The sequence below is a fragment of the Gekko japonicus genome, unplaced genomic scaffold, assembly GCF_001447785.1.
Source record: "Gekko japonicus isolate JY-2015 unplaced genomic scaffold, Gekko_japonicus_V1.1 scaffold518, whole genome shotgun sequence".
In the NCBI taxonomy this organism is placed as follows: domain Eukaryota; kingdom Metazoa; phylum Chordata; class Lepidosauria; order Squamata; family Gekkonidae; genus Gekko; species Gekko japonicus.
This window is the reverse complement of record NW_015169789.1, coordinates 703,632-731,230: the sequence shown is the minus strand read 5'-3', so window position 1 is coordinate 731,230 and position 27,599 is coordinate 703,632. Positions and strand designations below refer to the sequence as shown.

General features: G+C 45.0%; 1 protein-coding gene across 1 annotated transcript; it reads left to right on the top strand.

Annotated features, from left to right (window-relative positions):
- On the top strand, positions 1 to 27,599 carry LGALS3BP (lectin, galactoside-binding, soluble, 3 binding protein). Its single transcript, XM_015416997.1, has 6 exons — positions 1 to 53; positions 3,711 to 3,788; positions 7,111 to 7,302; positions 16,774 to 16,905; positions 17,411 to 17,681; positions 26,306 to 27,599. The coding sequence occupies exons 2-6, from the start codon at positions 3,743 to 3,745 to the stop codon at positions 27,312 to 27,314; spliced, it is 1,650 nt and encodes a 549-aa protein (XP_015272483.1). The 5' UTR covers positions 1 to 53; positions 3,711 to 3,742; the 3' UTR covers positions 27,315 to 27,599.

Here is a 27,599-nt window from a genome sequence, read left to right as displayed (position 1 = left end):
TCTCCTAGTAACTGGCATCTTCCAGGGCAAAGAGAAATGTGTTGGAAGAGAGAGTGAGTACAGAAGGGTATACGTAATTGGTGAGGGTGGGAGATACACACCTATTCATGGATCTTTTCTTCTTTTTTTGTCCTGCTGTGCAGTTTTTGTAGTGCTTGCATGACTGACAGATAGGACGCTGAGAGACAGTTTAAGCTTCAAATCTGACCTTCCTCTTATGTGTCAGAGCACTAACCCAAGAGCATAGGAAATCCCTGGAGATAAGCATCACTGGAGACTGCAGTTTAATTTAACTCTGTTGTATCCTCTCAGTGTATTTTAAAAGTGCTAATGTGTTGGGGTTGTTGGTTGAAGTTGATACAAAACAGCATGAAAAAGATCTGTTCTGTCTATGGAAAAACAATTCTCTTCCATCTACCAGCATATTTATGGATGAACTCTAAATGCTGGTCTGAAGTAAAATCGTTCTGCTGGAACCAATCACTCTGTGCGTAAACAAGCAAAATACAGGAATGCTTAAATTGCATCGCATTGTTGACCACTCTTTTGGTTCTCTTGTTCTCATTGTGCTCCTACTGCACTCTCTTCCTTTAATAGCTGAATGGCTGCCATATGGGAGGCTGCTTAAAAGGATTTCAAAGACAAACTCAGCTCCATCTGATTTGTGTTACAGTGGAAATGAATTAGCGGGGCAAGGAGGAACTTTACTAGAGTTGCTTGTCATGGAGACTTTTGTTTAAGAAACTAGAGCTGGTTCCAATGCTTTCCCTCTGATTATCCAATTGCAGCTTTCTCTTAAAACAGACTTATCTCTAGCATTTTGCTGCCCCAATGTAATGAAAGGAGGCAGTGTTAAACACGCCCGTCCCAGGTGTGACAGCTCTGCACTGTTGTAAGTTGCAGGAAGTCAAGTTGCACTCAGGTCCTGTGGAAAATGAATACACAGCTCTGAAGGAAAGATGAGGTGGTGAGAGGGAGCAGATTAAACTTGGCAAGGTGTTCTGAATGGTTTGAGTATATGATGGGGAAAGGATTTGGTGAGGTTCTTCATGGAGACATCACAGTCAGTTGCTGTGACATTATCTCATCTTCCATCCTCACTGCAAAACACTCCTGAGGGCTAAAGAATCAGAGTATACCAGAAAGGTGGGTTACCAGATTGCATGCTGGCTAATGGTGATTCCACCCCAATCAAAGCATTAGTTGGATTGATGTTGTCTGGTTCACTTATTTTATTTCTTCACTTACTTCATTTATATCCTGCCTTTCTCTCCAGTGGGGACCCAAAAGTGACTTACATAATTCTCCCCTCCTCCATTTTACCCTCACAATAAGTCTGTGAGGTAGGTTAGCCTGAGAGTGTGTGACAGGCACAAGCAAGGTCACCCAGAAAACTTCCATCCACAGCAGATTGGCGAGGGGCTCTGGCTAAGTAGCAGAGCATCTATTTGGCATGCAGAACATCCCAGGTTCAATCCAGCCCCACCCCATAGCCAGGATTTTGTGGCTTGTGGGGCAAATTTTGGAGGGGCTAAAGACTGGGAAGCAGAAGCTACTTACTGTTGCTTCTGATGCACTCTGTATATCTTCTGTTCTATAGCAATACTATAGGACTAGGAAAAAGGCCCGTTGTGGAAATAAATACAACGGCCTCTAGAAAGAGGCTCTGGGCGGGTGCCCCAGCCTTGGACACTCAGTGTCAATTTGCTATGGCGACCTCAGCAGGGTATAATGACACTGAGTCTACCATTTTCTCCAGAGGAACTGATCTCTGCTACCTAAAGAACAGTTGTAATTTTTAAGTGGTCTCCAGCCCTCACCTGGAGATTGGCAACAATGGTTCCCCAGAAGGGAATAGTTGGTTTGGAGGATGGAGTCTATGGCTTTGTACCTGTCCGAGGTCCCACGCCTCCTGAAACCTCGCCCTCTCCAGGCTCCATCCCTCACATCTCCAGGAATTTGCCACCTGGAGTTGGCAACCCTCTCCTTCCCAGCCAATCATCAACCTACCTTTATTTCCCCCTCACTCTCCAGCTTCCACCCCCCACACACCTGCAGCCTCTCCCATGCTCTGAAGCCCTGACTGCTACATCACATTGGCTGTCATACGGGGGCCACCTCAGCAGCATATAAGGATACAGAGCCCACCATTTTCTCCGGAGGAACTGATCTCTGCCATCTGGAAAGCAGTTGTAATTCTGAGTTATCTCCAGCTCTCACCTGGAGATTGGACACATTTTACTTCAGAACAGCAAAACTGTTTAGAATGTTAGAGGCAAAAGCCAATCAAGTCGCATATGCAAATAACCTCTGTGTTCCGAGGCAGAGGGTAATGAGGCTGCATATGCAAATAACCTCTGTTCTGACTGGCTATGGGGGGGAGAGGAAAAGCAAAATGTTTAGAATGTTGGAGGCAGGACTGAGGCAAACAGCCAGTGGATAGGGAGACCCTCTGAACGACAGATCAGAGAGCGAACTGATTTTGGAGCGTGTGGAATGTTCTAGAGAAGTGCCATCACCATTCGGTTTTTATTTATAAGGGAGATACTGTGCCCTGAACCATTTCAAACCATGTAGAGAAAAAGACAATTAATAATGTTTAAAAATAATTAAAAAACATTTTCAAAAGGAAATCTTGTGGGGCTAGCCCTTTAAGGAAGGGGGCGAAGCCCCAGTAGCCCCACTGTAGTTCAGTCCCCAGGATCTCTGTTTAAAAGATCCAGGCAGTAGGTGATGTGAAAGACTTCTGTCTGACATGCTGGAGAAATGTTGCCAGTCTGAGTAGACTAATACTGACCTTGATGGACAAAGGGTCAGATTCAGTATAAGGCAGCTTCATGTATATACATATGAGACCCAAGTCTGACACTATAACCACTGCACAACATTGGGTCAAAATTACGTCTGTATGTTCCCCAAAGATAAACCAAAGCACCTGGAAAGACTAGGAGGAATATTACAGTGACGTGGGAGTATGTGCAGACTTAGCAAAACTTCTCATGCTCCTCATTCTGTGCAATTAGATGCTAATTATACAGGATACATAAATGTGAATTTAAAAATTGGGTTTATGATTAGATGATTGAAAGCAGAGAAGCAGTGATGGGAGAGTTCTTTCCTTGCTGTGGAGGAGAGGGAAATGACAGTTGATAGGTGCAGTTTGGGATGGGGAAATATCTGTTAGGAAAAGGACTACATTTCTGCTTGCTCCTGCTGCTTCCATGCTCTCCCTCCCTCCCTCCCTCCCTCCCTCTTCCTTCCTTCCTTCCTTCCTTCCTTCCTTGGTATTGGGGCTTGAATTGAATTTCTGAATTGACTGCTGGCCATGCAGGGTTGTTGATATACAAATTTATTCCCTGCCTTTACACTTTACAATGAATTTGCATTCTGGAATTAGAATGAATTTAATGAAACCTTAGATTCCTTCCCAGATTTTTAAAGGACTCATATGTGGAATATGTGGCCACATTATGAAAATCTACTGGGCAAAACGGCATATTGTTGGCTCTCAGTTTTACTTCCCATCACTCGTGTTCCCCAGCAACTTCCCTATCTACAAACCAATCTGATTCCTTCAGAGTGAGGCATGAGGAAATTAGCTGAAGTCATCCCCTTGTGTTGGACTGAACTTTTACATATACTTTAAACCCTGGTTAGCCATGATGTGCCTGGCCCTACCTGCTTGTTCACACTGTGTTGTTTTCCATCAGGCTGGCTGCATGGGACTCTGTCTGGACTACTAATGCTCAGTCTGCTTTTACTGTGGCCGAACTTAACTGACTCACTGGGTAAGTTAGGCTGTTCATGGTCTTGAACAGTGACACCTTGTTAAGAAGGAACAGCTTCTGCAGTGAGCAGGGCCTAGTGACAACTGAGGACAAGGCTCCTGCATCTTTGCCTTGTGACTAGAGATTTGAAGGGGGAAACCAGACAGCTCTGCTTCTGTCAAGCTTCCCCCTGTGCCATATTAAGCAGACCATGCCATATTAACAGCCAAGGTTTTCCTCTACTACGTCTGGTACTTTAAGTTGCACTTGCCTTTCATTTGCTGTTCTGTTAACCAAACAATTATTTACCAAAGAATTAAGTAGAACAACACACTCTCAAAATTAAAGTAGTAATGCACAACAGTGCACACTGTGTTCAATGTACTTTCTGCAATATGCATATGTGGCTGGGGTTGCCAATTCTGGGTTGGGGAATTCCTAGATATTTTGGGGTGGAGCCTGGGGGTGGTGGGGTTTGAGGAGGGACCTCAGTGGAATACAATGCCATAGAGTCTACTTTTCAAAGCAGCCCTTTTTGCAGGGGAACTGATGTCTGTTGGCTGGAGATCCACTATAATTCCAGGAGATCTCTAGCCAATACCTCGAGATTGCCAACCCTAAATGTGATATGGGCAAGCCAGCAAGAAGTATCAAACCAAAGTTACGTTCAACAGGGAAGAAGAGAGTTTAAAAATAAATAGGGCATGGTTTCCTGTCCTGAAAAACACAAAATGCTCTACATCTTATAATAGCACTACAGATAAGATTAGAATTTCAACAGCCAATCCATATGCAACAGAACCTCCTCAGGAAAGCTCCTCCATTAGCATGTCACAGCCTGGGAAACTCCTACAAGATAATGACTCAGCCCTACCCCACCTTCCTGAGTATATATAAATTACCTGCCTACCATTTGTTCTTCTCACCTTGACACAGAGAGTACTCCATCTTTCTGTGTGATACCTCTGAGGATGCCAGTCATAGCTGCTGGTGAAACATCAGGTCCTACAATGCCAAGACCACGGCCATTCAGCCCGGAAAATCTACAACTAACAAAGTTACCGTACCTTAAACAGAGAGAGTATTCTATTTATCTCTGTTTTGAACATGGGAACAGATCAAAACATCCAAGAGGTTCCAGTTTAGGGACACCAACCTTTCAGGAATCTAGAGCCCAGTGCTATCTCAGACAGGGGTAGTCTATGTTGCAAGAGCCCTGGAGCAAGCTGAGTCAAGTGGTAAGTGCAGTGGCCACTCAGCTCAGACCTGGGAGACAGCAACAATAATAGCTGGTGTTTTAATGAAGGTGGCTTGGGACTAGAGCTGTCATCTGGCTCCAACAGAGGAGAGCAACATACCCAGGGATGCTAACTTGGATGCCTAGTTGTGGCACAGAGCCCCCAGCTGGCAAAGTCATGACACCATATTACTTGTTTAGCTTGGAGGCAGAGAAGGCAAAGGAGGGGGCTACTGCAGTGGCCATCTAGGAACTGGAAGTACATGGCAGAGGCTCCTGGGCGTCATTCCCTTGGAAGTGCAAAGGCTCTGGAGCTGGTGGAGTCACTGGAGGTCAAAGGCCAGTGGCAGCTCACCTCGGAGCTGGACCTCCTGCAGCTGAACAGTGACTTCATCAAGACCAAACTGACCGTGGCCAATTATGCAGAGAGTCTAGGCCACCTGTGCAACAGCATGACACAGGCAAAATCTGCTTGATATGGTAGTACATGGACAGCACAGTGCCATGGCCAGCTTTCTTGTAGGGAGTGAATGCTCTTTCTTTCTTGAAAGAGGGAATGCTGGTGATCAGTTTGTGCGTGATGGTGCAACTGTGAAGTCTGCCCCATGAATTTTGAGGGAGAAAGTGTGACTGTTCAGCAAATATTAGATAATTTTTGATATTTAACATCAGAATCCAGAGATTCTCAGTAGCAGCCAAGACTGTACCTGACAGGCAGAAGCAGTCTATGTTATTAGACAATAACAGACAGATTCCTTTCTACATCATTTCATAAATTTTCTATTAACTTTATTCATTTATCAAATGAAAGAGATCTTCATGAATAGGTGACAAAAACTGCAAACTGTGGTATAAATTTTTATTCTGAAATTCAGATGCTGCATTTTAGGGGGGAAATTTCGATACCACAATCAGAACCAGAAAATACTAAGATTTTGAATTTAAAAACATTTCTGCCCTAGTAAATCCTGTTAAAGGCGCTTGAATTTTAGCAGTGCACATAACTGTACTGTAGTGCAGTGGTTAGATTATCAGATTAGGGTCTGGAAGATGTGGGTTAGCGCTGCAAACTTTGGGTTCAGAAATACCTGGAGATCTGAGGGTAGTGTCTGGGACACTGGGGTTTGGGGGGGGAGGGATCTTGGGGGGGGGGAAGGATCTGCAGTCCACCTTCCAAAGCAGCCATTTTCTCCAGGAAAAAGGGAATACAAGGTTTAAATAAATAAGAAATGAATGCATAAGTGATTTATATAGACTGGAGATAAATTGTAATTGTGGGAGAACTTCAACCCCACCTGGAGGCTGGCTACGCAGCTTGCTGGGTGATCTTGGACCAGACACACAGGCGGCCTTGTCAAGGTTTGTTGTGAGAATAAAATGGGAATGGGAGAACAATGTATGCTGCGCTAACCTTCACAGAGAAAGGTTAGGATAAAAATGTATTTGATACATTGATTAATCATGGTTCATAATTTTAGAGCATCTGGGGTGGAAAGTGTGGGGAAGTACATTAGTCCAGTTCAAGGAGGTTGTGAAATGGTGTCCTGCGCAGATGCTTCAGGTTGTTCAGTTCTGAAGAAGAGTATCACTGGATCAGCCCACCTAGTCCAGGATTGTGTTTCATGCAGTGCAGGTACCCACATGTCCTGGAAGACCCATGGCAGAGTCACAGTAGCCAAAACTTTTCTCTGTTGCTATTCTCTCCATTCCAGCATTTTGCAGTCATAGTTACAACTGTCTGAGCATAAGAGTCCCATTTAGATGCCATGGCTAATAGCCATTTCCCAACCCATACTCCATGAATATGCCCACACCACTTTTAAAGCCATCTAAGTTAGTGGACATCATCTCATCCCATATCAGTGAGTTCCACAAGCTAGTTGTGTACTTTGTAAAGAAGTAATTTGTCCTGAAATTACTGTGCATCTGTCTCATTATGTGCTCCTGAATTCTAGACTTTTTTGGGGGGGAGGGCGGAAGTTTCCTCTATCTACTTTCACAACATCATGCATAATTTTATAATTTTAAAATTATATAAGCCTCTGTTGTGCTGGTATCTTGTCACTAACGATGTGCTTTTATTATGTTCCTTTTCTGCATCTGCAGCTATCCACGGTATAGATGTGCGGCTGGTCGATGGAAGCTCCTTCAGTGAGGGGCGTGTGGAGATCTACTATGCTGGACAGTGGGGGACGATATGTGATGATAACTGGGACATGGCAGATGCAGATGTCGTCTGCCGCTCCCTGGGCTTCACAGGTGCCACTGAAGTGAAGACGAGTGCAGCATTTGGGGAAGGTACGACAGAACAGAATACAGAGGCAAGCTCTTTACCACAACACAGTTCCCAGCCCCAAATCTTAATGTATTTGGAGACACTAACCACATTGACTGGGTAAACATGTACTTGAATCACACTGTAGAAAAATCTAGACATCATAAATGACTGTGCACTGGAATACTTGGTCACAGAGGCAGGTCTCAAGAACTGGTGAGAGATGTAGAAGTTATTGCACCGATTGGGATCAGTGACCACAATGCTATTAAGTTCAGCATTCAGGTCAATGAAAAGTTACCCCTGAAGTCCAAAACCGTAACGTTTGATTTCAAAAGAGGGAACTTTACAAAAATCAGGGGAATAATAACAAAGAAGCTGAAGAGGAAACACAAGAGAGTCAAATCCCTAGCGGATGCTTGGGAGCTATTTAAAACCACACTATGTGAATCCCAAATAGAATTCATTCCATAGGTTAGAAAGGGCACTCCCAAATCCCAAAAAATGCCTGCATGGTTAACAAAACAAGTCAAGGAAGCTATAAAAAGTAAAGAGGCTTCTTTTAAAAAGAGGATGGTCTGCCCCAATGAATTGGAGGGACCACAGGCGCTGGCAAAAGAAATATAAGTCAATGATTAGGCATGAAAAAAGAGATTTTGAGGAGCAGGTTGCTAGAAGCATCAAGACAAACCATAAAAATTTATTTAGGTATATCTAGAGTAGTAAGCCAGCCAGAGAAGCAGTTGGGCCTTTGGATGACAAAAGAATAAAGGGATTGCTAAAGGAAGGTGAGGAGATGGCAGAGAAGCTCAATGACTTTTTTGCTTCTGTGTTCACTGTAGAAGGTGTGGGACATGTGCTCATGCCACAGCCACTCTTTTCAGGAAGGGAGTCTGAAGAACTGAGTCCAGTTGAGGTGATGAGAGATGAAGTTCTAAACCTACTGGGGAAATTAAAAATCAAGAAGTATCCAGGTCCTGATGGCATACACCCAAGAATTCTTAGGGAACTCAAATGTGAGATAGTTGATCTACTAATCATATTTGTAATCTATCACTAATTCAGCTCCCGTACCAAAAGACTGGAGAGGAGCAAATGCAACACCCTTTTTAAAAAAAAGGGGGTCCAGAGGGGAACCAGGAAATTACAGGCCAGTCAGCCTAACATCTGTCCCAGCCAAATTAGTAGAAACCGTAATCAAAAATAGAATTACTAGGTACACAGAGGAACAAAGTCTGCTGGGGGGAAATCAGCATGGCTTCTGCAAGGGGAAGTCACCAACATTTTGGAGTTCTTTGAGAAAGTGAACAAGCGTGTAAACAATTGTGACCCAGTAGACATTATGTACTTGCACTTTCAAAAGGCTTTTGACAAGGTACCTCATCAAAGACTCCTGAGTAAATTTAGCAGTCATGGGATAAGAGTATGGGCTCTCTTATGGTTTAAAAACTGATTAAATGACAAGAAGCAAAGAGTAGGAATAAACTGACAGTTCTCACAATGGAGGGAAATAAGCAGTGGGGTCCCACAAGGATCAGTATTGGGGCCAGTACTATTTAATTTGTTCAGAAATTATCTGGAACTAGGGGTGAGTAGTGTAGTTGCCAGGTTTGCAGATGACACAAAATTATTCAGGATGGTGAGAAGCAAGGTTGACTGTGAAGAGCTCCAAGAGGACCTCCAGAAATTGGGTAAGTGGTTGACAGTGTGGCAAATGAAGTTCAGTGTTGGTAAGTGTAAGGAGATGCACATTGGGTAAAAAAAATCCCAATTTCAAGTGTAGGCTAATGGGATCTGAACTTGCTGACAGAGAAAAAGATCTTGGTGTTGTAGTGGATAGCTCAATGAAAGTGTCGACCCAGGGTGCTGCAGCAGTGAAAAAGGTGATTATTAGGAAAGGGATTGAACATAAAATGACTGATATTATAATGCTCCTATATAAATCTATGATGTGGCCTCATTTGGAATACCACGTACAGTTCTGGTCACTGTATCTCAAAAAGGACATTGCAGAGCTGGAAAAGGTACAAAAGAGGGCAACCAAGTTTATTAGAGGTTGAAGCACCTTCCCTATGAGGAAAGGCTAAAGAGTTTGGGACCTTTCAGTTTAGAAAAGAGATGACTAGATGATAGAAGTTTATAAAATTATGCATGGGGTGGAGAGAGTTGACAAAGTGAAAATTTTCTCCCTCTCCCAAAATACTAGAATTTGAAGACATCAAGTGAAGCTGATGGGCACTAGGTTCAGGATGGACAAAAGGAAATAATTATTTACACAGAGAGTGATTAAAATGTGGAATTCACTGCTGGAGGATGTAGTGATGGCCACAGGAACAGACAGCTTTAAATGAGGATTAGATTCATGGAGGATAGGTCTATCAGTGGCTACTAGCTATCGTGACTGAGGGGAACTTCCACATTCAGGGCCAGTCAACCTCTGAATCCCAGTGCCAGGAGACAACATTGGGGAAGGCCTTGGCTTCTATGCCCTGATGCTGGCCCTCCAGGGGAACTGGTTGGCCACTGTGTGAGACAGGATGTTGGACCAGATGGACCACTGGTCTGATCCATCAGGGCTCTTCTTAGGTTCTTATAAAACAGAAATATCAGAACTCAAATTTCCATATAAGTACAAGCTGCCCGTGTCCTGGGAATGGTGTGCCTGGGTGTAGTGAGAAAGGATGAAAGCAAGAGCAGGGAAATGCATCTTACTTTTAAATTTTTTCTTAGGATACATGTAAATGTGGGGTGCACATTGAACGGAAAGAAATTGTTCAGTGCCAGGAAGGTGGTGTAAATTTGGTCCAAATGTTGAAGCATTCCCACAAGCATGGTCATACTGTAGTTTGGCATGGTAGAGCAGAACTTGCCTTGCAGTAGCTGTTATGTATTGGGCTGGAATCTCCCAGGTCTGTCCAAGAGACGGGCTGAGCTTGGACCTCTGGAACAATAGACCACCAGGATTCTAGAGGTAACCAATGAGAAGGCAATGTTATGCAAATAGAGGTAACCAATGAGGAGACAATGTGAAAAGTACTGAGACTTACTTAGTGAATTCAGCTCTCATACTTTATTCGGAGAAGAACAAAACAAAGTAGCCGGCTCGCAGGCTGGCTTATATGCCCCAAGGTAAACCGCCTACACACCCCCACACACACCCGTGAATGGTCTATTTACATGGATTAGATTAGTCCTGGGGAGCCTAGGTTCGCGATTGGCTGGGAACTGGGAGCAAAGCTCAGGTACCTCACCTGACTGCATGTGAAACCAGCCGAAACTGGATTGAACACATGGCTAGGCCAGGACACAACACCCCTCCCCCCTTGGTCCGAAAGACACCCACATGTATAGTCCTTTAGGTATGCCAGAGCTTTCTGCTCCCTCGTGGATGCTGTGGGGGACACCAGTGCCGAGGCTCTCGGCAGAGAGGTGGCTGGTGCTAAGGAAGCAGGTGCCGTTCCCAGAGGCTCGTCCGAGGTGGCCAGTGCAGCTACGGGCTGGTTAGGGAGCACTGGGGTCGGGGTCTGCGGTTGGCTGGCTATCACTGGAGCTGGTGGTAGTTCGGTAGTCTCGCCTGGGTCAGCCTCCTCGGTGTCTTCTGGTTCCAGAGGCAGCACTCGCCGGCGCATTTGGTCGATGTGCCTCTGGAGCACCATACCGTCTTCACAGGAAAACTTATCTATATAAACTCAGGGCACAGCAACAACATACAATGAATACAAAAAGATTGCTGCGAAAGTTCACTGAAATATACAAAAGATGTTCAGTAGAAAATTCAACTTTTCATGATGTTATTTAATTCTTGTTTCCAACAGGTGCCAACAAGATGCACAGCACAGGAACAGGACGAACACTTCTCGAGTGTATCTGCGTTCGTTTTGAGATATATTCTTTATCAAACTTCCTATCAATATAATAATAAAGATAATATCATAGGAAACATTCACTCCAGACAATCTCACTATTGTACTACTTAAAGAAGCTTAAATATTATACATACACTTTTCAATGATCTTCACACAGTTTAAATCACCACAAGGGTATCCATACATTCTGCAAATTAAAGCATAGTATTATTATAACCATAATAACCACACTATTGAGGGACAAAAGTTCTAACACTTAGGTATAAAAATTGAAATTGAAAACAACAAGTCTTAGTGGTTAATTGAAAGCTTCCATTATATTTACACCATGTTATCACGTGCCTTCCCCATTCAGGTAGCCAACTGATCATGATTTATACAGTAATATATACAACAATATATACAACAACAGGAGGGTTACAAGCAACCACTACATACTTTTTTGAATACAAACTTTATCTATGGTTAAAATGAGAGAATCCAACAATGATAGAGAGCAAAGGGTGAAAACAATATTTAAAGAGAGAGAACAGCATTTAAAGAGAGAGAACAATATTTGAAGTGAAGATCCCAATTTTACTCTCCTAAAAAACATGACAAGTCAAGAGCAGCATTCATTCCAAAAGGTTGTTCAGTTTTTAGTACAAAAGTCCAAAAAGCTTCTCTTTGTAACAGCAATTTTTGCATATCAACACACGTGTAGGATTTAGGTCTTACTACCTCTAAGGTTAGACATTTAAAATCATTGGGGCCATGTCCAGCTTCCTCAAAATGCTGGGTCATAGGAGCTGTCATACATTTATGTTTTAACTTTGATCTGTGTTCTAAAACACGGGTCCGCAAGGACCTGGACGTTTGTCCAACATACCTTTTTGCACAAAAACATGTGATAAGATAAATGACAGATTTGGTGGCGCAGGATGAAAAATGGGTCAGGGATTTTTTGAAATTGAGGTCCGGGAAATCTAAGACACCCGTCTCTGACATCAAAGGACACGCGGCACATCGGCCGCATTTAAAGTGTCCCGGCGGTAAGGTATCCTGCGAAAAGGTCTTAAGGATGTCGGCCCTGAAAGTAATATATCTCGAAACGAACGCAGATACACTCGAGAAGTGTTCGTCCTGTTCCTGTGCTGTGCATCTTGTTGGCACCTGTTGGAAACAAGAATTAAAGAACATCATGAAAAGTTGAATTTTCTACTGAACATCTTTTGTATATTTCAGTGAACTTTCGCAGCAATCTTTTTGTATTCATCGTCTTCACAGGAAACCTCGTAGGAACAGGGCCCCTTGACTCACACCACTCGCGTCGGGATCTATGGCGGGCCCTTGGCGTAGTTCCGCACGTACACTGCATCTTCAGAAAAGAATCCTCGGGCAGCTTCCTGGTCCTCCATGTCTGGTTCACATTCGGGGGCCTGGTCCGGATGCAGTCGATCTAGACGTGTTGTGAGGCGGTGACCCAGGAGTAATTCGGCTGGACTGTGCCCCGTTGTTGTGTGTGGTGTGGTTCGTTGGCCGAAGAGGAAGGTTGAGTCGAGCCGTCGGAGTACATCCTTGGTGGTTTGGACCATCTGCTCCACTTGGCCGTTTGTGGCGGGGTGGAACGGAGCCAACCGCACATGTCAAATTCCATAGTAGGATGTAAAGTCCTGGAATTCCCTGGACGTGAATGCAGTGCCATTGTCCGTTACCAGGGTGTCCGGGATACCCTGGGCACTGACGATCCGCCACATGGCCTTGATGTCGGATCTCGAGGAGGTGGACGGAACGGGGACGACCTCTAGCCACTTGCTGAAAGACTCAACAAGGATTTAAAAAAGCAGCCCCTGGAACGGCCCCGCAAAGTCTAGGTGGAGTTGAGACCAGGGGTGGTGTGAAGACTCCCAGGCTCTCTCCAGAGCCCTAGGCAGGTTGGGGCGAGAGACCTGGCAAGGTTGACATCATTTTACCATGTCCTCGATGTCCTGATTGAGGCCAGGCCACCAGACATAGCTCCGTGCTAACACCTTCATCCTCACGACCCCAGAGGTGGTGCTCGTGTAGAGCCACTAAGACTTGCTGCTGTAGTGGCGCAGGTATCACCACCTGGCCACCCCACATCAGTCACCCTTTGTAGGTATTTCGTCTTTCTGGGTGACAAACAGCATGAATTCGGGGCCCTTCTTGGCCCTAGGCCATCCCCTCCCCTCCCCACCCAGTCCAGGACCCGACAGAGAACCTTGTCCTGGCCCGTGAAGTGGGCGAACTCCCGCACATGAACCGGGCGATTGGGGAGCAACTCCACGAGGGCAATTGAGTGCACGGGAGCGAGGTCAGGGTCTGTGATGGGCAGCGGCAGGCAGCTGATGGCATCGGCATGTCTGATGGCTTTCCCGGGGCGATGCACAAGGTCGTAGCTGTACCCCGCCATGAAAATGGACCACCATAGAACCCTGGGGGAGACCATCTGCGGAGTTTGATTATCCAGAGCCAGGAGACCCAGAAGAGGCTTATGGTCCGTCACCACAGTGAGGGCCCGGCCATAGAGATAGTGGTGGAATTTTTTTACACCATGCACTATCGCTAGCGCCTCCTTGTCTATCTGAGCGTAGTTGTGTTCCGCAGAAGTCAAGGTCCTAGAGTAGTAGGCGACCGGGACCTCCCGGCCATCCGGCAACCGATGACCCAGGACCGCCCCAACCCCGTACGGAGAAGCGTCGCAGGTAAGGACCACCGGTAGCGCCTTGTTGAAATGGTGCAGGATGGAGTTAGAAATGAGCAAATCCTTGACCCCCTGGAACGCCATTGCGTGAGTGGGCATCCAGCCTCAGGGTGTGTCTTTGTTCCGGAGATGGTGCAGGGTCTCCGCCATGGCAGATTTCAAGGGGAGAAAAGCGTGATAAAAATTGAGCAGGTCCAAGAAAGCCTGCAGTTCAGATTTGGAAGTGGGAGTCAGGGCCCCCGTAATTACCCGAACTTTATCGTCTGTGGGGTGGATACCCTGGGCGTCCACCGCAAACTCCAGGAACTCGAGGCGCAGGAGACACTTTTCTTTCTTCACCTTGAGACCGGTGGAGTCAAATCTCTGGATCACTGCCCAGAGCCGGTCAGCGAAGGTGGCGGAGTCCGGCGCCGTGATGATATCATCTAGAAAAGGTTGTACTCCCTCATTCAGGATTCCCTCCTCAAAGGATGCCTTTGAGGAGGGAATCCTTGAATGACTGGAAAATCCCAGGGGCTACACATACACCGAACTGCAGCCTAGTCACCTGAAACGCCCCCTTGTGCGTAGCGATGGTTTGTGCCTCAGCGGCGGCCGCATCTACCAGCAACTGCTGGTAAGCTTGCACCAAATCTAGCTTACCAAAGACCTTGGCCCCCGCAAGGGAAGCTAAGATGTGGCTTACCACTGGGACCGGGTAAGTGTGGTCCTGCAAGGCTTTGTTGATAGTGCACTTATAATCGGCACATATAGGGACGTCACTGTTCGGTTTGACTGGCGTGACAATGGGGGTCTCCCAGCGCGACCCGTTCCAACACCCCTTGCTCTACGAGGCAGTCAAGCTCAGCCTCTATTTTGGCCCTCATTGCTATGGGAGGGAGCCGTGCCTTAATGCGGATGGGGCATATGTTTGGATCAAGATCCAGAGATATCGGGGCCCCGGTGTACCACCCTAGGGACCCATCAAACACCTTGGGGAACTCCTTGCAAACCACCCCAAAATCCCTTGTCCGGAGCTGGTGAGTCCCTGTCAATTTCAGTCCCAGGGGCACGAACCATGACAGTCCCAATAAACTGGACAAGCGCCCCTCCACCACCAACAGGTCCAGGAGTCCCAAAAAGTCCTGGAACTGGACCCAGAACTTACCCCAGCCAAGTTCTGGGTCCAGTCCACAGGGTTCTTATTAAAGTCCCACAACATGAGACCCTGTGGCTTGTGCAACCGGGGGCCCCCACATGGGCATAGGAAATGGAGGGTATCGGCCGAGATTATAGAATAGGTCGACCCCGAGTCGACTTCCATCTTACAGGGGGACCCCTCAATATGGACAGTCACATGCACTTTGTCCAGGCCATCGGGGGGTAAGTTACATACCATTAGTTGGTGCCGTTGGTGGTGGTCCGAAATGGTGTAGCGCTCCGATGCATCAAGCTGTGCTGTTGTCTTCTGCCGTTGTCCCTTGGAGCGGCAAACTCTTGCCAGGTGTCCAGCCTTGTTGCAGGTCCTGCAGATTGCATTCCGGAAACGGCACAACCTGCACTCATGTGCCTCTCCGCAGCTGGCGCAGGGGTTTGAAGACGGGAACCCCTTGTTGCCTGATGATCCCGCTAGACATGCTGGATGCTGTGAAGGATGATGAACCTGTAGAACCTCCTCCTTGTCGGACCCATCAGAAGTAGCCGAAGGGTCTGTGCGGTGTACTGTCTTGCCGTGACTGTCTTCGTGTGTCTTTTCGTAGGACACTGCCTCCTTTAAGGCTATGTTGAGCGTCAGGTCGTCACGGCTGGCCAATTTTCTGTGGAGCTTCGGTTCCCGCAGGCCCACTACAAACTGGTTCATTAGCGTGTCTCTCGCACACATTGCCAGACTCTCCATTCTGGCATCCAGGATGCAGGACATGCATCCTGTATCAGCATCCATCCTAGTTAGCTAGATTAGATTTCTGTCCTGTCTCTACCCTATTCTGTCTAGAATGGAGTTCCAAAACAAGGAGGACTCTTATTAGTTTGAATAGTTAAAGGGACTCCATGTTACTTTTGTTTCTTTACCAGTACACACACACACACACACACACACACAAGATGCTTCTGTTGTGAGGTAACTTGCCTTTGTACACTGCTAAGTTATTAACAGTTCCTGGCTATACCAAACCAGAGAATCTAACATGTCCATGGTCAACAGATACTGCTCTAAGATGCACTGCTCTTTCCTGGATTGGGGCCCATAATTTGTATAAAAGGTTGAGTAGAGAGGGGAGATAGATCCTTTCAGTTTCGCTTGTCAAGCTGATGTTGGTTTTTATCAGTTCGGTTTTAACTGGTGTTATCATTTTATACTTTTATATTTGTATTTATTTATTGTATTTTAAATGCTGTAAGCTGCCCTGAGTTGCCTGTGGGGAGAGGGTGTAGGGTATAGATTAAATAAATAAGTTGACTAGCCAAGTGCCTGTATATCCCCAGGAACCAAAGTGCCCATTCCTCTCATGATGTTCTGGGAATATATTTCCACACTGATACCAATAATTTTGCAGGGAAGGTCAATACATCCTACTTTTTGAAGAAGGTGTTGGCTGAACAACTTTGGGTACTTGTATGTGAAACTGAGTATCTAGATCATTTGCAATCTGGATTCAGGCACCGAAACAAATTCTTTAGGGACAAAGATCTGCCTTTCCCCCTAAAGTGCCATGCATAGTAGTGCTAGTATATAACAGTAATGCCTTCTATATCTGGAGTTCCAACATATGCTGCTTAATTGCATTCAGGTTCCAAGCTCTCTCAGAAAGGCTTGCTGTGAATTTCTGAAATCCAGATTGGCAGCTGGAATAATTCAGACCCTTAACAGTGTGAGCGCAGGAGAACCAGCTCCCTGGAGCACTCTTATTCCATTCTGACTAGCTGTATGTTTGCTTTCTACACAGGATCAGGACCCATTCTTTTAGATGACGTCAACTGTCTCGGGACAGAGACATCTCTCACACAGTGTAGTTCTGGAGGATGGTTCAACAACAACTGCGGACATGGGGAGGATGCAGGGGTGGTGTGCATCAACAGTGAGTCTCCAGTGGGTCGTTGTTAGCTGTGTCATCAACATCGTGTTTTGTCTATTTGGTTTCTTCCAGTCACTGATGTATATGGCAGAAGGATCAAGCTGCCCAATTTCAGATTGTGGTATACCACTAGGGAACTCACTCTCTTGCCCTGCTTGTCTAAGACCTCACCAAGCCAATATTTCTCTCTCAACCCCTCATTTATGATTTCCCACACAATTCTTGCAGATCTTATTTCCACTCTCCTCTAATTTTCAAGCACTCTTTTAAAAAGCTGGGGCCTTACATCTAGACTAATTCCATTCACTTTTGTATATCAAAATAAAACTCTCAGTTTCTCCAGTGGCTACAGATTTCCTACTTAATCTGCAGTCATTGTTGTTTCAGTTGTGTTATCTCTTACTCTGTTGGGCATATCTGTTGTAGGACCTTAAATTCAGGGTAATCAGTTTATCTATTTAGGCCTCGTATACCATTTTTGATTCAGTTATTGGGCCTCTCATTTCAGGAATTATATACAATCCTGGGACTTTTGTTTTGGATCATTCTGGAAATTTTTCTGAGGACTTTGGTAAATTATATGACAGCCAGCAAGACTGTGACATCAACATCACAATCATGACAGCAGCAACCAACCTGGAATCTCATGGTCATGTATGTGCACATAGCCTGATTCTCCACACAAACAATGAGGCCCGTATTCTACTGGAGCGGAATAACAACTCATACACATTGCTGGTGGAAAAGGAGTGTTTGCCTAGCATGAAAAGCTTTCTCAGGTAAGAAGTATATGTGGAGTACTAAGTCCAACTTATTCTCTTGATTTGTATTCTCTTGATTTGTAGTGCATCACCTATCCTCTCCTCCAGCACTGGAATCCAGTGGAACTTCCTGGAATTTAGGACTGCCACCTCTGGATTGGGAAATTCCTGGAGATTTGGGGGTGGAACCTGAGAAGGGCGGGGTTTGGGGGGAGGGACCTCAGCAGGGTACAGTGCCATAGAATCCACCCTCCAAAGCAGCCATTTTCTCCAGGGGAACTGATCTCTGTAGCCTGGAGATCAGTTGTAATTCGAGGAGATCTCCAGCTAGGGATGCCAGCCTCCAGGTAAGACCTGGGGGATCCCCCAGAATTACAGCTGTAATGTATGTAATTACAGCTCATCTCTAGACTACAGAGATTGGTTTCCTGGAAAAAATAGATGATTTGGAGGGTATTGTACCCACTCTATGGCATGGTACCCCACTGAGCAGTGGGGTATTGCGCCCCCTAACCTGTGGACTGAGTCCCTTCCACCAATCCAGTACTGAACCCCTTACCCTCCCAAGCACATGCATTGTATTTTAAGAAAATACTGATGTAATTAAAGTAAAATGAATTTAATGCTAGTATACTCAAATTTATTTTAAATCACCTGGTTTTAATTTCTGCAAATTTTTCTATAACAGTATTGAAATCTATATTCCCCTTTTGTATCCTCTTGGTCAAGACTTCGGTCATATAGACCTGTAATAAATTGAATTGAAATCTATATTGAAATCTCTCTCAATTGACAGTATTTCTAGGTTACTCAGTCTTTCTTGGCTCATTGTAGATCTCTGATACGTTTTGATTAATTTAAGTTTTGAGAAACTTCTTTCACAACTGGCAGTTGAAACAGTGATAGTTTAAAAGATTCTAAATGTCACAACAAAGTTAGTCAAACTCTCTTGCAGCTTCCATTTGTATACCCACCAAAGCAAATCTAAAGCTGTCCAGTTAGCAATCTGCTCATCAGGATTGACTTCCTTATACAAGACAATGTGGCGCCAAAGGCAATTTATTTCAGCAATCATAGCTGCAGCATTCAACTCTGTGCACTTAGCAAATGTGTGCTGAATATGTTCATTGATAAAATCATCTTTTTCAGTATCCAACAATGTCCAGATTTGCAGGAAGGCAAATCGCTGGTGAAGCGTATTCATCTGTATTGTACGTTTCGTAATTTCTGCCTTAAGCCAATCAATTGCTTCCAGTTGTTCTCTGCGTGTTTCTTGTACTAAGGTCAAGCAGGATTACAATTCTGCTCAACAGGCATCTTCTTACGTCTTCCAACTCTCCTCTCTGTAGAAATGTTATACGTTTTGCACATCTGCAGAGCTTTCTCAGTTGCCTTTGACACTAGACAGTCTCGTTTTTCCTGGCGAAACAGAGTCAATGCTTTCAACACTTGCACACATCGATCAAGCGCAAGTCTTTCTTGCTGCAGGTAGATCTGAGCATCATTCACTTCAGTTAGTACTGGGCTCCAAAAATGCAAGAATAAGAGAAAAAGATAGGTCATGATGCAAACTAACAGACTTCCTGCATCACTCTTGGTTTCAGATGTTTCTTCTGGCCCATCTCTCAACACTTCCAAAGCTTCTATTATTTCCTTGGTGTGGTCAGCAAGTACGCGTAAAGCTTCATGCTTTGAACTTCATCTTGTGTCACATGATCGCTTTAAGTGAATTGATACATGTTCCTTAAGAACATCTCACCTGCGGGTGGAGCTGTATGGCTAGTTGTGTTCGTGTGTTTTATTTATTTTCCCTTTACCTCCTTTACTGTTCTTATTGTTAAAGGTAAAGGTAAAGGTTCCCTTGCTCGAAAGCCAGTCAAATCCGACTCTAGGGTTGCAGTGCTCATCTCCGTTTCAAAGCTGAAGAGCCAGCACTGTTCGAAGACGTTTCCGTGGTCATGTGGCTGGCATGACTAAACACCAAGGTGCACGGAATACTGTTACCTTCCCACCGAAGTGGTACCTATTTATCTACCTGCAATTTCTTGCTTTCGAACTCCTATTCTTATTGTTACTTGCACCAATTTTCAACCAGTTGTTATTTCACTTTTAAAATAAAACCATTTAATATTTGTAGAGGTGAATAATATGTCCTTCTGAGTAGAAAATCTTCTATACACATATGCATTTTAAGGATTACTTTAGGCATGAGGTGGATTTTAAAAATTATGCAATGTAACTATCAGTGTCAAACACATCATGGTAGAGAAGAAAGAACGAGGCTATCTAGGCACCCACTGCAACTGGGTGTGAAATCACGAATTTTAATTATGATTTTTAATGCAAATTATAGAACATTACAGTACCGATATCTTCAAACAGGAAATCATGCTATTAATAGGCATTATGTATGTAATTCACTGATAAGGATTACATGAGGACAGTATGGCTGTAATTAGCAAGAAAAATACTGTAAAATATTACGTGGCAACGTTTATTTGCCCTGTCATGTTGAAAACCTATGTGGGATGTTCAAACATTGGTCCTCACCAAGCTCCATCCCCAAATCTCCAGGAGTTTCCCAACCTGGCTCTGAAAACCCTACCCCCCCCCCATCCCCTGCTGGTGGCCAGGGGACCCTGTCTCCAGCCACCACCTTGAGACTGGCAACCCTATTGGAATTTTCAGACAGTCAGTGTAGCACACAGTTCAGAACTTACTATTTTCTTTTTCACTGTGCTGATTTTAAGAAGTCACCAACAGCATCCCAAAGGGTTGGGCAGATAACTTAGTAGGAAGCCTCCCATCTACTGTAGAGTAGAGGCTGGTGTGAAAGTCATCTTCTGAGGATTGGCCTCCCTGCTATATATAGTGCATGTATGTATGTGCTTTTTCTAGAGAACAAGTAAAGCAACTTTCCCATTTCACCTAGAGCTTCCCAGGGCAGAAGAAATAAGGAATAAAATTCAGGATGAGTAAAAAGGTAAAAATGGTGATTCCATGAATTAATTTTAAAATCAATAATCTAATCAACTAAAATGGTAGCTGATTAATCACTGAGGACAAATTTCAATCAGTAGGCCTGAGATTGAAGGGCATATTTATATATATATTGAAGCTATTTTGGCTCTGTTACTATAATAGAAAATGAAAATGTAAATATGAAAAAGAAACTCTTTTCCAGCCATGAGTGATAATTTCTAATATAACAACAAAATCTCAACATGTATTTATTTATACTGCCCTCCCAGCCATGGCCGGCTCGTGTTATTATACTCTGTTATTATACTCAATCTGTTATTATACTCAATACTATATTAAATATTATACTCAAAAAGATGCTATGCAGAGGTTTGGGGAATATGGAAATTTATTAAATATAAGTAATCAAAACTATTAATTAATTAGTTAGTTAAAACAGATGCTTAATCATTTTTTTTTAATTACATGGTGAACAGTCTTAGGCCATTTCTGAATAGCTTATCTGCCCCAAGTTCAATGTGTGTTTGGGGTTTCCTACTTCCCCACAGCATTCATGAACTGCCAAGGGTTTCACTGGCTTTTCTCTGATCTTTCTCAAACTAGCTCTGCTTCAGAGTTTTGGGAAAGATCACTGTAAAGCCTGGAAAGTTAGTGTGTGGGTGGAAAAATTCAGATTTTTTTTCTGAACTTATCCCCTCAAATACTGTTGTTGTGGGAAGTGTTCAGAGTATGATAGCCTACAGATTCTCTAATGAAGCAAATGTGAAATGCATGGCAGGGGGTGTGTGTCTCAGAATTAATGAAGCCTAATTTTCCCACTGTACCAGTTGTCTCTTGTTGTTTGTTCCATGCTTGGTATGGCCCTTTCTTTTCTTGCTGCCTGTCCCTGTGGCAGCCATTTCCTTACCCTGCCACCCAGAGGTCATTTCGGGGGGGAACGCGGGGGATCGCAGTTCCCCCAGGTGAGGTACGGGGGCGGGGCACATGACGAAGCCCCGCCCCCTGATTCCGGCCGCCCCGCTTCCGGCCCTCATTCAGCCAGGAGGAGGCAGGAGAAGAGGGAGGGTAAGTTGCTTCCTCCCTGCCTCTCCCCACCCCTGCCTGCCTGGGGCCAGGGAGGGCCTTCGCGGGGCTTCCTTGCACTCCCGCCGGCCTTGCAGGTCCACCGCCGGGCCCCTCATGGGGCTCGGCAGTGGAGCTGCAAGGCCGGCAGCGGCAACCGGGACCATTGGGGGCGGGGCGTGTGGCCTTATTACACACTTCTGGTGATGTCAGGGGGTGTGACATATGCTAATGAGTTATGCTAATGAGTTCCCCTAGTTCTTTTTCTACGAAACGACCCCTGCTGCCACCAAGGGCCCTTTTATTTTAAAAAGAATTGGCACTAGAATATCATATATTCCTTTTCCTTATGGAGATATAAGGTGGAAATGCATATCTTCACTAGGGAAGGGGCTAGATACTTACTTTAAAAAAAGAACAAAGCTGGGAATTCAGAGAACTTGCTACATCTGTTGCTACAACATTACATTGATATGATATTCTAGTGCTGATTATTTTTTTTAATTGAAAAAGCCCCAGGGGCAGCGTGGCCACTTCTAGGGCATGGAAACTGAGGGGGAAGCCTGTCATGTGGAAGTCTCGTTGCTGCTGCGCTTTATCTGCAGCCATACCAGCAACAGGGAAGCCACAAGATTCCAAGACAAGTGTGGAAGCCACTCTTGTCTCACCTATGGGAAGGAAAGAAATAACTGTCCCTGGAATAAAGTTTGGTACGTTATTTGTTTCTGCAGCAATCTTCCCCCACCCACTATTAAAACTATCCTTAACTTTATTTAACAAAGGCTTGTTTTACCTCAGAACATTGGTTCGTTCACCTCGAATTTACGTATCTTATGAATCCTCAGACTCAGTTCAGTTGTAGCACAAAACCATTGTTTATGGTTACTTTATAACCCAGGATGTGGCTCACAAATGACCATTCAACAAATGGAGGTTTCATTGCCTTTGCTCTTTGTTTCATCTCTCCAACAAAGATCCAGCTAATATCCCAGCCAGCATTGCAGTGAGGGCAATGCTAGGGAACAAGCCAGGATTAAGCCAGGATGTCTGCTGCTGTACAGCAATTCTAACTGTGGCTAAGAAAACAATGTTAGAATCCAGTGGGGCACCTTTAAGACCAACAAAGTTTTATTCAAGGTGTGAGCTTTCATGTGCATGCACACTTTGTCAGACAATGAAATGGAATTACAGATCATCACCGCTGGACCTAGAGACACCAAATTCGGCGAGGGCGCTCCTACCGTGGTGCAGGTGCTTGCTAAGAAGGGATTTTTAGAAATTCAACCCCTAAGTTGGTCAAAAGGGGTAAAATGTGCTCCCCCCATTGATTCCTATGCAGCTCCCAGGCCTGCACCCCCCACTCTCTGATTGGTCAGCTGCAGAGCTCAGTGTTCTGAGGTAAAAAACCCCAACAGTTACAGGGGACTGCAGAGAGCTAATGACAGTTGAGGAAATCAGGAACCACCTGTGAGGTGAAGCAAAGCTGCTGGCCCAGCCTCTCTGATGGCTTCCAACACACTCCCCCCACCTCCTACACCTAAGAGGCGGTTGTCTGTCAGGTGCAGCCCCACCTCCACAGTGGCTTCTAATACTCCTCCCCACTCCCCCTCCTACACTGGACAGGCAGCTGCCTATCAGGTGTAGGAGAGGAGGTGGGATGCTTACAGCCACCAGGGAGGTTTGCTCTCCAGGATTGCCAGGGGTCATTTGGGGGGGGACGCGGGGGGACGCCATCCCCCCGGGTGAGGTGCAGGAGGGCGGGGCCTGGAGCTCCCTGCTGGTGCCCGCTGGAGGTCGCCACCGGCTGTGGGGAGGACACACTTCCGGTGATGTCAGGGGGTGTGGCATATGCTAATGAGTTATGCTAATGAGTCCCCCTAGCTCTTTTTCTACGAAATGACCCCTGCTTAGCACTGCTGCTGGCCCAGCCTCCCCGATGCCTTTAAATACAATCCCCCCCAACACCAGACAGTCCGGTGTCTGTCAGGTGTAGGAGCAGGGCCAGGGTATGAATGTTTATAGGGAGATAGTAAAAGATATATCTAGGAGCCATTTCAATGCGTGCCTCCCTCATGAACCTGAAGAAATATCCACCACATCACCATTCCCTCACACCAACTCCCCCTCACACCTCTCACCTCTTACTGCCCCCAAGAAAGCTCCTGGTAAATGTCTAGCCAGATACACCAACGCTACAAGGAGAAGGCAACTTAGGAATGCGGCAAAGACATTTGTACATAGTACTCCTGCAGGGCACTGAGCTGCGCAGGCCAAGTACCAGTGAGATCACCCTGAGGTGCTCAGCAAAACAATACAGGAACACAAGTAAAGAGGCCATCACTTTCATGGAAGGTAGCAGGAGTTGACTTAACAGACGACTGCTTCTTAAGTGGACAGTTCTATGTGGCCTGCTCATCATGCAGCCTGGTGATCCTAGCACCTGAGGGCAGAACCACCAGTGTGGTCTAGAGAGAGGCCCTTCAGTAGAGAGACAGAAAGTACATATGTCTCACTACATTTCTTACACTACAATCTTCTCTATTAGAATCCCTACAACAAATGTCACATTCCAGACTTCACATCATCAGTATTATAACTGGATTTACGGAACTTAAATACCGTAGCGAAGCACAAGTATCAGGCTAGTAATTGTATATATAGAGTGTGGCTTGTTAAATTTGCATGTAAAATAGTGAAGATGTTTTTTAAGAGATAAAAGAGTGACATGCTTGGTTTCTGGTTATCATGTGGTTAATAAACCAACTTCCAACCAGGGTTTTATATTTGACATATCATAACTAAACACAGTGGCCTGCATCTGAACAATCACAGTTTAATAAAAATATAGATCTCATCAGATCTTGGAAGACAAGCAGGGTCAGTATTTGGATGGGAGACCACCAAGGAATATCATGGTTGTGATGTGAGGCAGCCAGTGCGGGCAATGGCATACCACCCTTGTCAGTCTCTTGGTTTAAAAACCCTACGGGGTTGCCATAAGTCTTCTGTAACTTGGTGGCAAAAAAGAAAGAAAGGGTTTCACATGACATTTGAACCAAGCCAGAGTTAAGGGTGTCTCCAGGTTCATTTTGTTTTGCCCCTCAAATGCACCTTCCTAGTGGAGATAACCTGCATGGGGTGGAGAGAACTGAAATTTTTCTCCCTCTCCCAAAATACTAGAACTTGAGGACATCCAATGAAGCTGATGGGCAGTAAATTTAGGATGGACAAAAGGAAATACTACTTTACACAGAGGGTGATGAAAATGTGGGATTCGCTGCCAGAGAATGTAGTGATGGCCACAGGAATAAAAAGCTTTAAAGGGGGATTAGATAGATTCATGGAGGATAAGTCTATCAATGGCTACTAGCTATCGTGACTGAGGGGAACCTCCACATTCAGAGGCACTAATCCTCTGAATCCCAGAGCCAGGAGGCAACATCAGGGGAAGGCCTCAGCCTCTATGCCCTGTTGTTGGCTCTCCAGAGGAACTGGTTGGCCACTGTGTGAGACAGGATGCTGGACTAGATGGACCATTGGTCTGATCCAGCAGGGCTCTTCTTATGTCCTTCTCCCTTCTCCCCCAATCCCCCACAAGACTGGACCCAACTGCAACCCACAACATTCTTCAGATTTCCCCTGCTGGTCTTCATTTATATAGTACGTCAATATGCAACTGTCTTATCATCCAAATCCTCACTACAACATTCTAAAGCTGAGTTAATGTGTTTCGCTAATATGAGATAGACTTATTATTGCATCCCAACTTCGCCCCCAGGACTGGACAATCATTTAAGTGTAACAAATTGCAATCATTTGAGATAACTGGATACAGTTGTTTCACGTGTTTGTTTGGAACAAACATGTTGAACTGAGAAAAGTGGTCAGCAGAAAGGCAGGCAGCAGAGACTTGCTGAGGATCATCTGGAAGCAACATTATCCTGACGCAATTAGATATGTCTGTCTGTCATAAAAATCCAACTGCTGCTTGTCCTGGAGGAAAAACAGCTTCCCCTATATATTCTTCACTCAAAATCATCCACTATTTTGGATTTCTCTCTCTCTTCCTTTGTGCATGTATGGGAGTACTTCCACTCAAAATCCCCACTGCTGCTTCTACCTACAGGGTTCCAGCTGCATAATTACTGCTGCACAAGTGCATTTGGAACCTCACAGGATGGAAGAAAGCAAAGGAGGCTACTTTGATCAACAGAAAGAGCTAAACATCCCCCCTTTATCATTCATCTGCTCAAAACTGTAGCCTTCTGAGGCTGCTTTTCCTCCAAAAAAAGTCACAACTACTTGCATGTTAACACATGGTTTCCCTCTGAAAGTGAACCAGTTCAGTTAAGTGAAGGCTTAACTGTCATCCATTTAACCATACTGACTCTTGCTTGTATTACTTTTTGTTAATGTGTGGAAGGTTATGGAAACTGAGCATCCTAGTAAAACCTCACTTTTTCGTTGTTTCAAGTTTTGGACAAATAAAAAAGTTTCACTTGAAGATCATTCCAAAGCCTGCACAATAAAATTTAGAATTGGGATGTTCAATAGCAGCTCACTCTTTTATCTTTTATCTTTTTTGTCTGTCCACTCAGATATTTCTACTCCAGACATATTGAAATCACCTTGGATTCAGTAAAGTGCATCCACAAGTTGGCTTCAGCCTATGGGGTGCCAGGTCTGCAAGCTTACTGCCGGCAGATCTTCCCGTATCTTCTTCCGTTGGACCCCTCCTTCCGTCGCGCACTGGAACTGTATGAACATAGCCTGTCTAGTGGAGATAGCACCCTGCAGCAGCTCATCCTGCAGTACCTGGCCTGGAACTGTGAGGCCCTGTCCCGCACCGAGGCCTGGTTGGATCTCAAACCAGACAATATGGAGGCTCTGCTCTCTCGTACTGATTTGGTGATTGAGAGTGAATGGTCACTGTTGAAAGCTCTTGACCGCTGGGCTCAGGCCAATGGGCCAGGTGAAATAATGATAGGGCTTTTGAGAAAGATCAGATTTCCCATGCTCGTCCCAGAACAGCTGTTTAAGTTGCATTTCAACCTGACATTGTATGGGCACTATAATTATGCGCTCCAGAGGAAGATTCTGGAAGCCCTTGAATTCCACACAGTACCATTTGAATTCTTTAGGCAATACAAACCCCAAGAATTCAAAAGTGATGCATATGTCCCTCGTTATTATTTTGCTTCCACTTGGAGCACATACCTAACACATGAACTCTTGACACAGCACAAGGGATCTAGTGCCTCCCAGTCATTTGAAACCCCTGAACACCCTAGTTTTCTTTTCAACACTCAGAACATATCCTGGTCCTTCACTTACCAGGACATTGCACAAGGCTGCCAAAACGATACTTTCTGCTCATCAGACACTTTCCTTATTCTCCATCTTGCACCAACAGGTTCCCAAGATGACACCATCTGGTACGAGAACAAAGCACTCATGGTCTGCCAGGACTCCTATATCATAAATATTCTTGACTTTAAAAATGGTACAGCTGTGGTCCCAAAGACCAACATGTTTGACTTCCCTTGCCCAACTGGCTATGCCGGTGTCATGGCTCTGGTGCGTCCTGGTTACAAGCTGAATGCATAAAGAGCTAGGTATTTCCTTCCTAGTGCGGCAGGAGAAGAGTGGAAGTCTTTCTCTTGAGGCACATCTGGTAAAATCCCTGCTTTTATTGTTTTCCTGTAACTGTAACTTGATTGTAATGCTTACTTAATGCATAACTCTTGAAGGTTCAGAATTTTTGTCCAATGAAAATAGCCATAATGGGAGAGATTCTATGCCTGTCCAGATGCCAATAGGATCTCAAGATCTTACTGCGCTTTTACATTGGCTGTGTGCAGGGGTCATTTCGTAGAAAAAGAGGTGCAGGAG